Consider the following 15,993-nt stretch of genomic DNA (forward strand, 5'->3'; position numbering starts at 1 on the left):
ATTGCTACTTGCAATTAACTGATCGCATCGCTGCTTGCAAATCAAACTTTTGCAGTTTGTTTCAGAACATCTGAAATCTGCATCTAAGATAAGTGAATGCTCTTTTAATCCATATCGCTGTGTATGTTGCCTGGTGGTTAACATCTTTTTGCATCGGTTGCAGGAACGAATATTAAGCATATTTGCTGCAGCATTTAAACATCTGTGTTCATACACCTGGAGCAATACGCAGCTAGAGCATGCAATCGCTCTAAGAAAACGGCGATAAGGCTATGAGAACAGGGTTAAATAAGACCAGCATTCTCGTGTAAGCGTTTCAACGGGGGTTCGCTGTATTAGCGGCGAAATCTCAATGTCACTGGTGTTTATTTCTAAGGTTGATGTCACATTAACTGCATGAAGAGTAAACTGGAAAACGCAGACACAGGCATGTCAATTCAGCAAGGGAAATAGCTGCAGCCTAAGACCTTCTGTAATGCAGCTCTAAAATGAATTTTATTCTGAAATATAAAAAATACTAATAGTAATTCTGTACTTACATGGAAAAATACACGATTTCTCATCCGGTTTCGTTAAACAAAGAATCATGAGGGGGCGGCTTATGAACGCAGATAGTGCTTACAACATTTACAAATGGGTTCATGAATCTGTATAATTCATAAAATGACAGGAAAATTTGGTCAAGTGTTTTCATTGAGCTATTCACTATCATAGTATTGTTTCTAAGCTGAAAAGCAGTACATTTAGCTCCCTTATTACATCAGCTTTCTGAAATTACCATTTCGGTTTGGGCAATTTTATTCTGACTGAGGTGTTTATGGAGCATTTTCATTCAGACTGGATGTCATCCTAAGTTTCCGAAGGGTGTATGCTTCCCCTGCTGGACTACCACCCTCCATTATGTAACCTACAACATTAACGCATATTACATGCTCCTCGTGCCGCAGCAAGCGGTCGTATTTATCACTCATTTGCTTAAAGGGGGGCTACAATGGTGTTTCATGGATTCAGAGTTGTTCAATGTTAAAGAGATGGATTTTCGTGCTAAACATGGCCAATTTGGATGAATGGAGTTTTCTGTGCCGAAAATCTTACTTATGGCTTGTACAAGTTTCGGTAGTTTTTCGATCATGGATCTAATGACGTAGATGATGATGGAGATGAACTCCTTATGAGCATTTCTCTCGGGAAAGCACGACTGCGCACATGTCAACCAGAGGAGAGTGAGACCTCGCCATAAACACAATTCATCAGGAATTCATTGACAGTGCTGCATAGGATTTGTTCGATAATGTCTCCAAATAAGTGTGTTTTGGATGTGAGGGAAAGTTTACCATGTTCAGCTTCTCAAAGAACCTAGCATTACATGAAACGTGGATGCAGTTTGCTTTTCCGGGGAAGCGATGGAGTGTAGCAAGTGTGTTTGTGTTCTCGTCACAACAAGACCAGGTTGATGCTGGACTTGCACATCGTTTGCTATTAAAACATGGTAAAGACCCCATTCAGGTAAGTACAACTGCATCAGATTTCTGTCTTTTGTCGGAAATCAGCACATAAGTGAATATATGTTCGTGAAAACAACACAAAACATCAGTATTATAGCTCCGCCCACAGCATGCCTACAGGAGCTTGGTTTTCCAGAGAGAATCGGAAGCTGTATTTTTGTCTTGCAGATATAACAAGGCTGGAGACTTTTGGAGATCGGGATTCGGTACTGCTCTGTGGGTACTCGGGATTGGCATGAGATTTAAGCATTTTAAGAAACATGCTTGTTGCACATCCTCAGTTGCTTAACTTGGGGTAATGCTTCCCCCTTTGTGATTTTTACAGCATGGTACTGTAGATACATAAAATTGGATAATACTGCCATCATATCAGATGCTGCTGCTAGGGGCGTATGCTTCCCCCTTTGAATCAGCTGAAAGCCAGCTTTTCCTGACGGGTACCAATCCAGTCTTAACACCCATCACCTGCGGTCTATTTAAATTCCCATTCTTCAGTGTCTCTTCCATCGCATTGCTGCTTGCAATTAACTCCCTCCTCCAACCCCAACTCCACCAACTGAACCAGTAATCCGATCTAACTTAGTTTTTTCTTTACAATCTCTTCATTGGAAGCAGTCTCTCACATTTTGTTTAAAACTGACATAATTGTGAATTGTAATCATATATGCTTATAATGGTTCTGTTCTGTACCCCAGCGGGGTTTGTTTGCTGCTCTCCCCACTCTGTCCAAGCATGGCTGCATGGACAGGCGTGTGGAGTGTTGCCCAGAACATAACCATACCGCCAACACTAACTGTATGCAATTATAATTTTCATAAATATACTTGACGGAAGTGGGCCTGATTGAACTACATTCACCTACAATTCCTGCTGGCCCGAGACTTGAACCCGCAATATTTGGATTGCAAGGCCACAATTTCCTCGTAACTGTAACTTGAATATGTTTTGGTCAACAGCTAAAAAAGATATAAATTGTGCCTGCTTTCAAATATGTATTTGGACCTAACTGTAGCCCTCTATTAGTAAAACTAATAATAAAATTTGGTGATTGACATGCAAGGAGTGCTGACACAAAATCTTATGAGTGACTGATAGCAGATATGATATTAAAAGCCCTGATAGTGTTTCAGATTTTCCACTGTGAAAATATTAACACTTTCACATAGTAGGGAAAAAAACCCACAAACCTTTACGGTGATATTCATTCCTAACATCAGCATCATTAACTGGGAAAATTAAATGGAGAGTTGAGTGCTAATATACTCCAGGTATCAAGCAGTGATTGGGCCTCCTTTTATAATGAATGACATTGCATTTCTGAGAGAACTTATGCTAAAAGCTTAATTTCTACAAAAAAATAAATAAATAAATAAAAAAAATACAGCACTTTAATGCTGCAGTCAAGCATTTTCTAAAACTTGACATTGAATTAAAAAGAAAAAAAAGAGTTTGTCTTGCAGTTTAGCTTTATTTTTCCCAACACACATTTCAGAAATTCAACACTATCAAAAGACAAAAATCTACCTTTTACCAATTTTCATCTACATATTAACTATCCTGATATTGTGCATTGGTTGTGTGAAATGTGTCATCTTCAACATCCATACAGCTTGTTGATCCTCAGGATGTCGATGTTGGACATTCCCTGCCTCTGTCCAATTTGCACTGTTCTATCAGGAATAGGTGTGATGGTTTCCAGCCCGGGCTGGATGGCGAAGGCTGTTCTTTCATAATGCATGATGGAAGTGTAGTCGTATGGAGTGTTTTGGTTGTTGGTGTTTTGTTTCTGGAAGTTGTAGGCCATATCAGGAGAGATGTTCTGCCAGTTGATCTTGACGTACTGGTCACGATCGCTCCTGGTTTGCTCGTGGTAAAAACCCAGGGCATGATTAAGCTCATGCTGAACGATGCCATTATACACACAGCCTTGCCTGTTGAAGGAGACCACCTGCTGACCACCAGTTCTGCCAAGAGAAGAGTAGCACCTGAGAGGAGAGAAGTAAAGAGGTTAATTATTTATTTATTTATATAAATAAGGACTGATAAATGTTTCTTGTTAATGCTGTATGATTGTTCTCACCCATCTTTGTTCTCAATACTGATGTAGTCGGCCTGAGTTGATCTGGCCACAAAGCGGATGCAGGTTTTGGAGTGAAAGGTGGACATGGCGTTCACAATCACTGATCTCTCATAACTGGCTGCAAACAAAAAGGACAACAGATTTCAAATGAGATCTACATGAATCGTAGATATGTTCAATGAATGAAGGAGATTCACTCACAGAATTCACTGCTCACGACGTAAGGGACCTCCACTATGTTGTTAGAGTTTTTCTTCCAGAAACAGTTGTTGTTAAAGCAGTAGAGAGCATTTCTGGTTTTGGGAAACACCAGATCTCCTTCAATCAAGAGTTCAGAAGATCCTGTATTTAAAGAGAAACATACTGATGAAATAGTAAAACATATCTATATATCCTGACTGCAGTTTACCCCTATTCTCTGAAACACATTGATGAATTCATAAGAAATCTACAAGGTGCCTGACCATTGTTGGACTCCAAAATCCTTGTAGTGATGTCCAGAGGTTCAGGCTCTGACACAAACACTCCTTCAAACCTTTCCTCCTGCAGGCAGAAACAGAGATGATAAAATGACTTTTTTAGGAACATTTATAATTTAAGGGAAAGTCTAGACCTGATCTTACCATGAGAGAAGACGCCTGTGAGACGCCAAACAGCAGCAGCAGAATGGAGAGGGAGGCTCTTGTGTCCATGTCGTCTCAGTGTGTAGAGATGTTCAGGATGCTCTTGTGCTGAGCTTTGGTGTCTGTGAGCGATTCTGTCAAGACTTTATATTCACCCGAGTAGGTAGGTCTACTGGAGGATTATGGGTAGGGTCTTAACATCAAGAGTCTAAAATGTGTACCTTCAGGGAGGAAACTCAGACCTCACCTGTTGGTCCAAAACTTTTCAAAATAAGATCAAATACCCTGGTTAGTTTAAGTAATCCACTGAAATGGACTTTACTAAGTGCCAGAAACAGTGGTGTAGAGGGGGAGGATTCATTGGTAATATACTTACAGTTTACTAGTGGTTGGTACATGACTAAAAAAATAAATTAATAATAAAAAATACATAAATAATACGTCTGACATAGCTAATCAGCAGAAAAAATAAGTTTAGATGAATGCTTCTGATTCTAAATAACCGACAGATAAAATCAGATACAACTACTCTATAATTCTAAAATATTCAGAGGAATATTTTTTTATAATATTATTATTTCACAGTGTTTCTCTGCTTATTAATTAATAAAATGGTTTGTTACTGAAAAACAACATGGATTTCAAATGTAGCAATGAAACCTTGTTACCTAGAAAATCAAAAGCTAATAGCGTGTATCTTTACTTGCAACAAGGATACTGCATAGTGCTCATTCAACTGTGCATTAACCAGTCAAATAGGAGTAGCAGTTAAACATTTTTTAATTAATAAAAGTTTGATTTTAAAATTTTATTTTACAGAAGTTAAAATTTGCTTTTAATGTGCTTATTATGATATTAGCTACATTGATAAATTGTCCTTAATCTCTGAAAAAAATGTTCTCGAAACTGTTCTGACATTGCACGATTGAGTTTATTCACACTGCCAAAGCACTCCGGGTTTTATTTTTTTTGACAAAATCTAATCTATCCTTGTTTGCACTTTGTGGTGTACCCTCTGTGTTTGCTCTCGTGAGGTCTTCTCTTGATTGTATACTTTGACAGTGAAATGTCTACCTCCTGGAGACGGTTCTTCTCTTGGCTGGATGTTGTAAAATGTCTTTTCTTGACCATGGAGAGGATCCTCTGATCATCCACCACTGTCCTCCTCCGTGGACATCCAGGCCTTTTTATGCTGCTGAGCTCACCAGTGTGTTCTTTGTTTTTCTCATAAATGTACCAAACTGTTGATTTAACCACTCCTAATGTTCCTGCAATCTCTCTGATGGATTTGTTTTGTTTTGAAGCCTAACAATTGTCTGTTTCACCTGCATGCACTACATGATGGGGGTACACAACAACAGCTTCCAAAAGCAAAAGGCACACTAAGAATCAACTCCTGAACATTTAGCTCCTTAACTGATGTCGAAACAATGAAGGAATAGCCCAAGTCTGTCTATGAAACAGCTTTTGAGTCAACTGTCCAATTGCTTATGGGTCCTTGAAAAAGGGGAGGTACATATTAAAGTACATATCAAAAACATATTGCAATTCCTTAAACTTTCCTCCAATTTTGATGAGAGTACCCACAACTTGAAGCTCAGACTGTGAACTTCAAATTCAACTTCAAGTTGTCATACCGCTACATGTAGGGACATACAGTGGAATAAAATGTTGTGTCTCACAGGATCATGGTGCTACAGAAATACAGACATACAACAATGAAGTAAAACAATACAAAACTATACACAACTAACTTACTGACAGATTTTGACTATAAATATACTATAAATGTTTACCTATACATAAACAAACAAAAAAGTCATCAGAAGTCAAGCAGCTGGCTGGGGAACAATGCAAGCATGTAAACATACACATATTACTGAGTCTTTTGTGGAATTATGTAGACACAGCAATGTGTGTGTGAAAAGTGTGTACTGTTTATAGAGAAGAGTGTTACTACAGGTGGTTTGTACAGCCCCACTAACTGTTTGTGTGGAAGATTTTTATTAGTAAGATTTTAATCAATCAAGAATAATCAATGTGAATCAAGCCATTTTTGTTGCTAGTTGTTTTTCCATTATAATCCTATAGGTAATGGAGAGAAAGTTGCCTACACCCTGGAATGTACAAAACTGAGGAAAAACATATGGCCAGAAACGGCCTTTCGTTATACAAAAACAAGTAGGTCTTTTCTTCTGAGAGAAAAATCCCTGACTGAGTTTGATCCTTGGGAGAACCGGCAAAATACACCACAGATTTGGCACCCCAGATGGGACTGGAAAGGAGCAGAGTGGACGACTGCTTTTGAGCTGACTGATGAGCAACACACACACAGTGGTGGCCACCATAGAATAAGGTAAGCATTTTTGCTTATATAATTAGTGTGTGTTGTTGACTGGTCAGTTCTGAGTGGTAAGGACACTTAAAATCTGCTCTTCCAAATTTAGAAAAATAATAGGATATCTAAATTGAAAAAGGGGTTTTACTCCAGAAGAAATAACTGCATGCACATATTTGGGTTATTAATAGGAAGGCCTTGGAAGGCAACATCGATTTAAGACAAATATGGTGTAGGCAGAAAGACATGGCATGCTGTGTGTCTGTGTTTATCGGATAGCTGGGCCTAGGTAGGACAGTGATAAACGGATAAGCAGATTAAGGAATCGCGAGGAAAAGCCCCACGGATACCGCTTTGAGAATGTATAAGTGAAATTCTCGAAGGACAGAAATAGGTGGGCCCTTAAGGAGCTCTAGGTGAGCTGTGTTTTGTTGTGTGGATGTATTTGTGTCCGGACGAATGAATGTGTGAACAAATAAATTCTGTGTTGGGGGGGTAAAAGTTGCGCACCATCCTTGGACCGTCACTTCAAGGTGGCTGGGTGGAGTTGGACGCAACTAGTATCCACTTGAGAGGGATGAATGTATGATGAGCCTTGATAATAAAAGGACAATTAATGACTGATTATCCCTTAAATGAAGGGAAAAAGTATGCAAGAATAAGCACTCTGGCTCAATAAAGAGTGCAGAAAGTGTGAATGAGGTTAGGAAAATAGCATCAATAAAGTTTGAACCAAGATCTATAATAGATTTTTGCATTTAGGATGTCTGGGTGAAAGGGGAGAAAATTTTCTGAGCCCAGTGTAGTGGGAGTGAGAACAAAGGAGGACGTTTCCACAGTAAAGTTGTATTACATGGGTGGAGCAAGAGGTGCTCTCCCCTCCTGGACCATCACTTGGGAGTGATCAGGTTACAGAGACGGGGGTGGCTGGTGTTGAGAAAGGAATGCAGGAGCCCTAAAACAATAAAGTCAACTGTATGAAGGTTGTTTTAGAGAAAAATAAATACAAATGTTCCAAGAAATGGACTAATATAGGGATGGCAGAAATGGTGGAATATAGAAATAATAATAAATTAATTAATAAGATATGCATTTATTATTTAATAATTTGTCTGAATAGATTAATTTAAAAGATGCACGTGCTTAAAACTTTTTTAATATGTGAAGACATCTAAAATTTGTATCTTGTTATCCCTGGGACAGTATGAAAATAATCCATTACAGAGTTTCAGAGATTGGGCTTGTGTAAATGTAAAAAATAAAAGAAATATCTTGTGCAATGTGGAATGAAAGCAAGATTGGGTGACCAAGTTAATAGACATTTTTATTCAAAAGCTATAGGCATTTTACAATAGGAAGGGAACTAGTTGCTTAAAGAATTAAATTTAATTATTTTATTTACAATAATAAGAATTATTTTATGTTGGTTAGGAAACATTAAATTCACAAATACCAGATTATTCTGAATCATGTATGCAAATTTAGAAGAAAAATGATGATTGAAGTCCTTATTTTACCATATGCATGTCATGCTGTTATAAAAAAAAGGTTTATTTTATTTTATTGCAGTATACTTAGACAATAAAGGTAGCTGATTTCTGCATTTTGCAAAGAAGAAAAATGCTTGCTATTTTCCTGCAATGAAGAACTTGCTTAACTAACAAAGAATAAGAGAACTGCTGTTTTCAACCAGATGATTTTGTTTTTACTAAGGGACCACTGAAAGAAGAGGTTGAAAAGTGAAAAATAGAAAAAGAGCTGACTGCTCAGAAACAATTTGGTCAGAAGTTACATAGGTACATTTGATTAATGCAGTCTCTGAGTGTTAAACTTTCAGATGATTTCTGGAACAGTGCCTTGACAAAAGAAAGCAATGAACTGGAGTCTGTCGAGGAATGGCAAAGCAGCAAACACAGCTGCAGAGAGAAGAAGAGGGAGGGGCTGATGGATGTTCCCCTCCCCTCCTGAAAGAGAAGAACACACTTCAGCAAGGAGAAGACTGAATTAAAGCAGGAAAAGGTGAATCTTTCACTTGAGACTTTTCCTGAGGGTGAAAAGAACATTATGAAATGCAAAACTCTGGCAGAAAGCAACCAGAAGCCAGACTGAGAAGAAGCAGAGAAACAACGGAGACCGAACGCCACAACATCAGGTCTTTGAGTGCTATCACAGACTGATGACCCAGTACAACAGCCCAGGCCTGATGATGTCATCAGAAGGACTTCCATCCCTTAAGTGCACAGGTGCTGCATATTCAATGAACACTATAGAGACTGCTTCAAATTTAAATTATTTTATTTAATTATTTTATTTACTATGTTTTAATCTTGATTATTCACTGGTCTCACAGCACTTCCTTAAATTCTGTGTTTTAACTAACTCTCTCAATCTGCTTTTCAATAGGTACCAGTCCAGCCTCATGTCTTAAAGAAAAAATAATAACTTTGACAGACAGAAGTGAGTACTTAACTCACCAATCAGATAAACATGGAGCTGGATTTGGCATAGTAAGACAGTTTCATTAAACAACCAGGGGAAAATGCACAACTAAATACTTGACAACAATGCTGAGCGCATTGGGAAAGAAGAGAATAAATAAATAAATAAAAAAGGGTATCTTGATGAACAATAGGAAAAATATATATGGTTGAGAAAATAGAAATATTGGTCACTCCATTTTGTTTAAAGGTAATTTTCTAAGGTAAAACTGAATAAAATAATATTGAATAAAAAATTATTCCAGAGATCCAAAATCATGAAATCACATATACTGTCATCACTGGGGATAACAAAATGGAAATGTAGATGGTCATGGATCCAAGATTTACAGAGATCTCCAATCATCTTCTCAGAGTCGCTCATGAGCAATAACAAAAAAGTATTTGACTAAACTTTAAATTAGACAAACACATGACATTTGAGAAATGATAATTGGCTCTCTCAAATGCCCAATGCCTAGGCCTAATATTCTAAACAAATGAATCTGAGATGTTGAAAAAAGGGAGGAAAGAAAGAAAAGAAAAGTTTTTGGCAAAAAAAAAAAAGGGGGGAGTGAAAGTGTGTGAAAAAGTATGAATGATGGTGGTGTATGGCATGAAAGAGAGTGTCTGACGAGACACTGAGGCAATTCAATCAATTTGCCCAAACAGCTGTATACAAATTTGAATGTGGGCCCACAGGGCAAACTTATGCCTAGTAAAATAATGACCTTGGATGTATTTGGTTAAGTTTCCTGGTCAGTACCTAGGTCTTTGTTGTGGCAGAAAGAAAAACAGTGCCACACATGCGCAGCGTATAACATGGGAAGGCAGAGCAAAGCAAGCTTGCTCTGTCCACCCCACATCTAACTTCCTTTTCAGCATATCATGATGGAGCTGATTGTGTCAAAAGGATGAAATATTATCTTTCTGACTGTTAAAATAAATACAGTGGGTTGAATGTTTTCCAGGTCAAAAGGCCTATGCTACCGAGCAAGATAGACCTAGATAAATTATCCAGTGATATAGTGGAACTCAGTTTACAAAATAAAAAGATAACTAAATAAGCAAATTGTTGAGAATAAAATTGAAAGGAATTAAAAAATAGTAAAGACAGCACAGGAATTGTGAAAACTCAAAAAGGGGCCAAGACAGCCCTCAACCCACATTACATTTCCACAGGTCACACCAAGAAGGACGACTGGCAAGATGAACAAATTAGCATGCTTGATAACACTAACAAAAAATTCTTAAGTTTTCCATTTACAGGTGACAGCAGTTCCAGTAAGACCAAGGAATGCTTCGCCCCATCAAAGAGAACCAGTGAGGGTGCAGAAATGATCTCAAGAGAGCCTTGCATGAATCAGAAAAACGGTTACAGAGTGACACCTGAGTTCACATCTCTAACCTTAAAATACCCCAACCAGCTTCAAAAACTCCACACAGCATGAAGTGAGGGATGAAGGGCGTGCTAGTAACGACCCACCCTTGCCAACGAGGGAAAGACCATTGCAACGACTCGCAAAGAGTCTCCCTGGTGAAGATGGAATGAGAGAGTGATGGGACTCCTACTGAGATCAAAATACTTGGGTGCAGATATGAGCCAACAAATAGAAAAGAAAAGGTGGAAAGAGAATTTTAAGTAATGGTAGATGAAGAATTTGAAGGTTATGAGAAGGGAAATATGGATGTAGGAAGATTTGAAGGGAAAATAGAGCAATTTGATGCAACAAATAGAATGAAAGGAGCAAAATAGAAAAGCTCAAGATTTGTGAATTGAAGAAGGAAAAGTATGTGTTATGTTTGGGGAAAATGCTGTATTTATAGAAGGGAGCATTTAATGAAGAACTGATCAAATTGAAAAGGCTAAGAATGGTAGATAAAGAAAATGTTGGAAAAGATAATAAAAAGTAAGACTGGTTTGATTTACAGTTAGGAGCATGGGGAGCATAGATTATAACTAAATAGGGAAAGTTTTTAGGAATTGCATTAATGACAGGAGATTTACTATTTTACTGTATACTTCCTATATTGAGGTCACTAGTCAAAGCCACAGTTAAGCAAATTAAATTCAAAAATATCAAAATAATGGGAAATTGATACATAAGGTATCTAAGCTGAAGATCAACTCTTATAATCTTGTGATATTCAATGTGTGATGTGATTTGTATTTGTATGTGTATGTATTTTTATGCCTTTTATACAAAACTGTGATAACCAGGCAAATGCTGAACCATTTGCACATTCATGCTTTTAACAATGTCTACTATTAAAGAGGGGTTAGGGAGACTGGATCTTTTACTCACTCCATGTCAAATTAGGAGAGAGATGTTTGGTCCAGTAATCCCTCAGAGTGGAATTTCATAATCTAGTCACTGGAGATAATACAATGTGACTTATTTAGTCACTAGGTAGTGTAACTAATATGACTGGATTATGGAGTAGCACTCTGGATAAGAATAATCAAATGTGAGACTTATTAAGTCTCAAAGGGGAGAATATGTGGAAGATTTTTATTAGTAAGATTTTAATCAATCAAGAATAATCAATGTGAATCAAGCCATTTTTGTTGCTAGTTGTTTTTCCATTATAATCCTATAGGTAATGGAGAGAAAGTTGCCTACACCCTGGAATGTACAAAACTGAGGAAAATCATATGGCCAGAAACGGCCTTTCGTTATACAAAAACAAGTAGGGGCCCTCCTCCCTAGGGAGGGATCAAAATTGCAAGCATAAGGAAAAGTTTGACTATTTGGAAACCCCTGTATAGGGTATATAATGAGATGCAACCTAGCATTTCGGGAGAACTCCTTGCAACGAGCTCTCGACTTTGTTTTGCTTAAAATAAAGTCTTTTCTTCTGAGAGAAAAATCCCTGACTGAGTTTGATCCTTGGGAGAACCGGCAAAATACACCACATTTGTAGCACACTTCGAATTGCACGAAAAAGAGAAAGTTTCAGACAGTTATTCCTTTGATTTGGTAAGATTGGGGGTGATTGGGGAGTGTAGGAAGTGAGATGGTCCATGTTTCAGGGGGGAGGTGGTTTGTATGGAGTTTCACAGGAAGAATGGGTGATTTGAGTTCAGGGCTCTTAAAGCCTGGGGGAAAAAACTGTTGAGCAGGCTCTGATGCTCCGTTACAGTCTTCCTGATATTAGGAGATGAAAGAGACTGTGTGATGAATGGGTGGGCTCTTTCCCAATAATGCTGGAGCATTGTGTAAGGAAAATGTCCAGGACAGAGGGGAGAGGGACACCAACTTTAAGACCGTATTCACTATATAACTGTAACTGTGACAGTGATGTGACATACAGCCAAGTATGGTGACCCATACTCAGAATTTGTGCTCTGCGCTTAACCCATCCAAAGTCCACACACACAGCAGTGAACACACACACACTCACACACACACAAACACACACGCACACACACACACTGTGAATGCACACCCAGAGCAGTGGGCAGCCATTTATGATATGGCACCCGGGGAGCAGTTGTGGGTTCGGTGCCTTGCTAAAGGGCACATCAGCCGTGGTATTGAGGGGGGAGAGAGCACTTTACATTAACTACATTCACCTACAATTCCTGCTGGCCGTAGATTTGAACCCACAATGTTTGGATTGCAAGGCAACGACTTCCTCGTAACTGTAACTTGAATATGTTTTGGTCAACAGCTAAAAAAGATATATATTCTGCCTGCTTTCAAATATGTATTTGGACCTAATTGTAGCCCTCTATTAGTAAAAATAACTAACAATAAAATTTGGTTATTGACATGCAATGAGTGCTAACGCAAAGCTTATGAGTGACTGATAGCAGATATGATATTAAAAGCCCTGATAGTGTTTCAGATTTTCCACTGTGAAAATATTAACACTTTCACATGGTAGGAAAAAAAAATAAAAAATTAAACGGAGAGTTGAGTGCTAATATACTCCAGGTATCAAGCAGTGATTGAGCCTCCTTTTATAATGAATGACGTTGCATTTCTGACAGAACTTATGCTAAAAGCTTAATTTCTCCTAAAAAGTACAGCACTTTAATGCTGCAATCAAGCATTTTCTTAAACTTGACATTGAATTATAAAGAAAGTTAGAGTTTGTCTTGCAGTTTAGCTTTATTTTTCCCAACACACATTTCAGAAATTCAACACCATCAAAAGACAAAAACATAACCTTACACCAATTTTCATCTACATATTAACTATCATGATATTGTGCATTGGTTGTGTGAAACGTGTCATCTTCAACATCCATACAGCTTGTTGATCCTCAGGATGTCGATGTTGGACATTCCCTGCCTCTGTCCAATTTGCACTGTTCTATCAGGAATGGGTGTGATGGTTTCCAGCCCGGGCTGGATGGAGAAGGCTGTTCTTTCATAATGCATGATGGAAGTGTAGTCGTATGGAGTGTTTTGGTTGTTGGTGTTTTGTTTCTGGAAGTTGTAGGCCATATCAGGAGAGATGTTCTCCCAGTTGATCTTGACGTACTGGTCACGATCGCTCCTGGTTTGCTCGTGGTAAAAGCCCAGGGCATGATTAAGCTCATGCTGAACGATGCCGTTATACACACAGCCTTGTCTGTTGAAGGAGACCACCTGCTGACCACCAGTTCTGCCAAGAGAAGAGTAGCACCTGAGAGGATAGAAGAAGTAAAGAGGTTAATTATTTATTTATTTATATAAATAAGGACTGATAAATGTTTCTTGTTAATGCTGTATGATTGTTCTCACCCATCTTTGTTCTCAATACTGATGTAGTCGGCCTGAGTTGATCTGGCCACAAAGCGGATGCAGGTTTTGGAGTGAAATGTGGACATGGCTTTCGCAATCACTGATCTTTCATAACCAGCTGCAAACAAAAAGGACGAGAGATTTAAAATGAGATCTACATGAATCATAGATATGTTCAATGAATGAAGGAGATTCACTCACAGAATTCACTGCTCACGACGTAAGGGACCTCCACTATGTTGTTAGAGTTTTTCTTCCAGAAACAGTTGTTGTTAAAGCAGTAGAGAGCATTTCTGGTTTTGGGAAACACCAAATCTCCTTCAATCAAGACTTCAGAAGATCCTGTATTTAAAGAGAAACACACTGATGAAAAAGTAAAACATATCTATACATCTCGACGGCAGTTTACCCCTATTCTCTGAAAAACATTGATGCATTTATAAGAAATCTACAAGGTGCCTGACCATTGTTGGACTCCAAAATCCTTGTAGTGATGTCCAGAGGTTCAGGCTCTGACACAAACACTCCTTCAAACCTTTCCTCCTGGAGGCAGAAACAGGGATGATAAAATTACTTTTTTAGGAACAGATGTTTTTTAGGAACACATAATTTAAGGGAAAGTCTAGACCTGATCTTACCATGAGAGAAGACGCCTGTGAGACGCCAAACAGCAGCAGCAGGATGGAAAGGGAGGCTCTTGTGTCCATGTCGTCTCAGTGTATAGAGATGTTCAGGATGCTTGTGTGCTGAGCTTTGATGTCTGTGAGCGATTCTGTCTTGACTTTATATTCATCTGAGTAGGTAGGTCTACTGGAGGATTATGGGTAGGGTCTTAACATCAAGAGTCTAAAATGTGTACCTTCAGGGAGGAAACTCAGACCTCACCTGTTAGTCCCAAAATTTGCAAAATAAGATCAAATACCCTGGTTAGTTTAAGTAATCCACTGACATGGACTTTACTAAGTGCCAAAAACAATGTTTCTACAGGGAGAGGATTCATTGGTAATATACTTACAGTTTACTAGTGGTGGTTACATAACAAAAAAAATACCTTAGTTTAGATGAACGCTTCTGATTCTAAATAACCAACAGATAAAAACAGACACAACTATGTATAATTCTAAAATATTTTGAGGATAAATGACTTAATAATATTATTTCACAGTGTCCTCTGTATATTAATTGGTAAAATGCATTTCTTAAAAACAACAAGAATTTCAAATGTAGCAATGAAACCACCTTGCTACTTCGAAATACAACAGCCAAAAGTGTGTATCTTAACTACTTGTGACAAGGCTACTGCATGGTGCTCATTCCAATATGCAGTTAGCAGTCAAAGAGGAGTAGCAGTTAAACATTTTCAAAACAGTAAAAGATTTTGGCAATAGAAATAATGCATCACATAATATTGGACTGCAGTTATATCTTATCAAATACACATCATTATTCTTCAGCTTGGGTTAAACAAATGAATTTTACTTTGTTGGAATAGCAGCTATGCTAAATATCTCTGTATTTCTGCCACGGGATTGATATCCCGAGGTAGATAGTGTAGAAAGTTTAAATATGTTTTCTTGAGTCAATGATCACACTGAATGTAGATAACTGCGTTTAATCTCACATTTCTGTTAACTGCCAGCCGCTATAGATCAGAGAACCAATCCCCCACGCCACCGGTCATTCTGATTGGATGCCACGACACAGTACGGTGGCTCACAATAAACAAACTGCATAATAATTTAACCAAACGATCTACATCCATTCCTTTTAGTATTTAGCCCTATCAAACAAGGCAACACTGGTAAACATAACTTTGCAACATGAATAAAACAAATTAGGCTAGATGAATACCTCACATTGCACTTTAACAGTTGGGCCTCTTCGTAACCTACTGATCACAAAGAGTGTTTAAAGTCCTTCAAAATGTCACAATACTGGAAATGCTGGATAGCTGGGGTGGAATTACACAAATAAGTTTTTTTTTTCACATGTGTTTGGGATTTGGTCTGCAGATGCGACCTGTACGTGTGGTGTATGGTGTGTCGTGGTTCTTAATGGGTGATTGCACTGTGGACTTGGGCTTGGGGGAGGATGGGTATTGCATTGGCGCAGTGTTTGTTGTCGGCATTTGTGGTGAAGAAAAACTTTCCACCATAGGGGAGCTGGTGTCCTGAGAGTCTGGGTTATTAAGGACCTGCGGTAATGGCTGCTCAGCCAAAGGAAGTATGTGACGGC

At 38.3% G+C, this 15,993-nt stretch overlaps 1 protein-coding gene across 12 annotated transcripts in view; it reads right to left on the minus strand.

The window, feature by feature from the left end:
- The window catches only part of LOC127987428 (hatching enzyme 1.2-like), a 48,302-nt gene that overhangs the window by 16,646 nt on the left and 15,663 nt on the right, over positions 1-15,993 (minus strand). The window contains exons 1-5 of one of the 12 annotated variants that reach the window (XM_052589757.1): positions 4,209-4,331; positions 4,050-4,128; positions 3,787-3,927; positions 3,586-3,703; positions 2,954-3,490 (exon numbers count right to left, since the gene is read on the minus strand). The exons of 5 other annotated variants lie outside the window; for them this stretch is intronic. In XM_052589757.1, coding sequence (XP_052445717.1) covers positions 3,100-3,490; positions 3,586-3,703; positions 3,787-3,927; positions 4,050-4,128; positions 4,209-4,277 — 798 coding nt within the window. In that variant the 5' untranslated portion in view covers positions 4,278-4,331 and the 3' untranslated portion in view covers positions 2,954-3,099. Of the gene's footprint in view, positions 1-2,953; positions 3,491-3,585; positions 3,704-3,786; positions 3,928-4,049; positions 4,129-4,208; positions 4,332-13,122; positions 13,661-13,758; positions 13,877-13,959; positions 14,101-14,222; positions 14,302-14,396; positions 14,537-15,993 lie in introns of those variants that run through there. 6 more of the 12 variants (XM_052589748.1, XR_008161204.1, XR_008161206.1 and 3 more) reach the window with 6 other exon arrangements.

Source organism: Carassius gibelio, chromosome B22, assembly GCF_023724105.1.
Source record: "Carassius gibelio isolate Cgi1373 ecotype wild population from Czech Republic chromosome B22, carGib1.2-hapl.c, whole genome shotgun sequence".
Lineage (NCBI taxonomy): Eukaryota > Metazoa > Chordata > Actinopteri > Cypriniformes > Cyprinidae > Carassius > Carassius gibelio.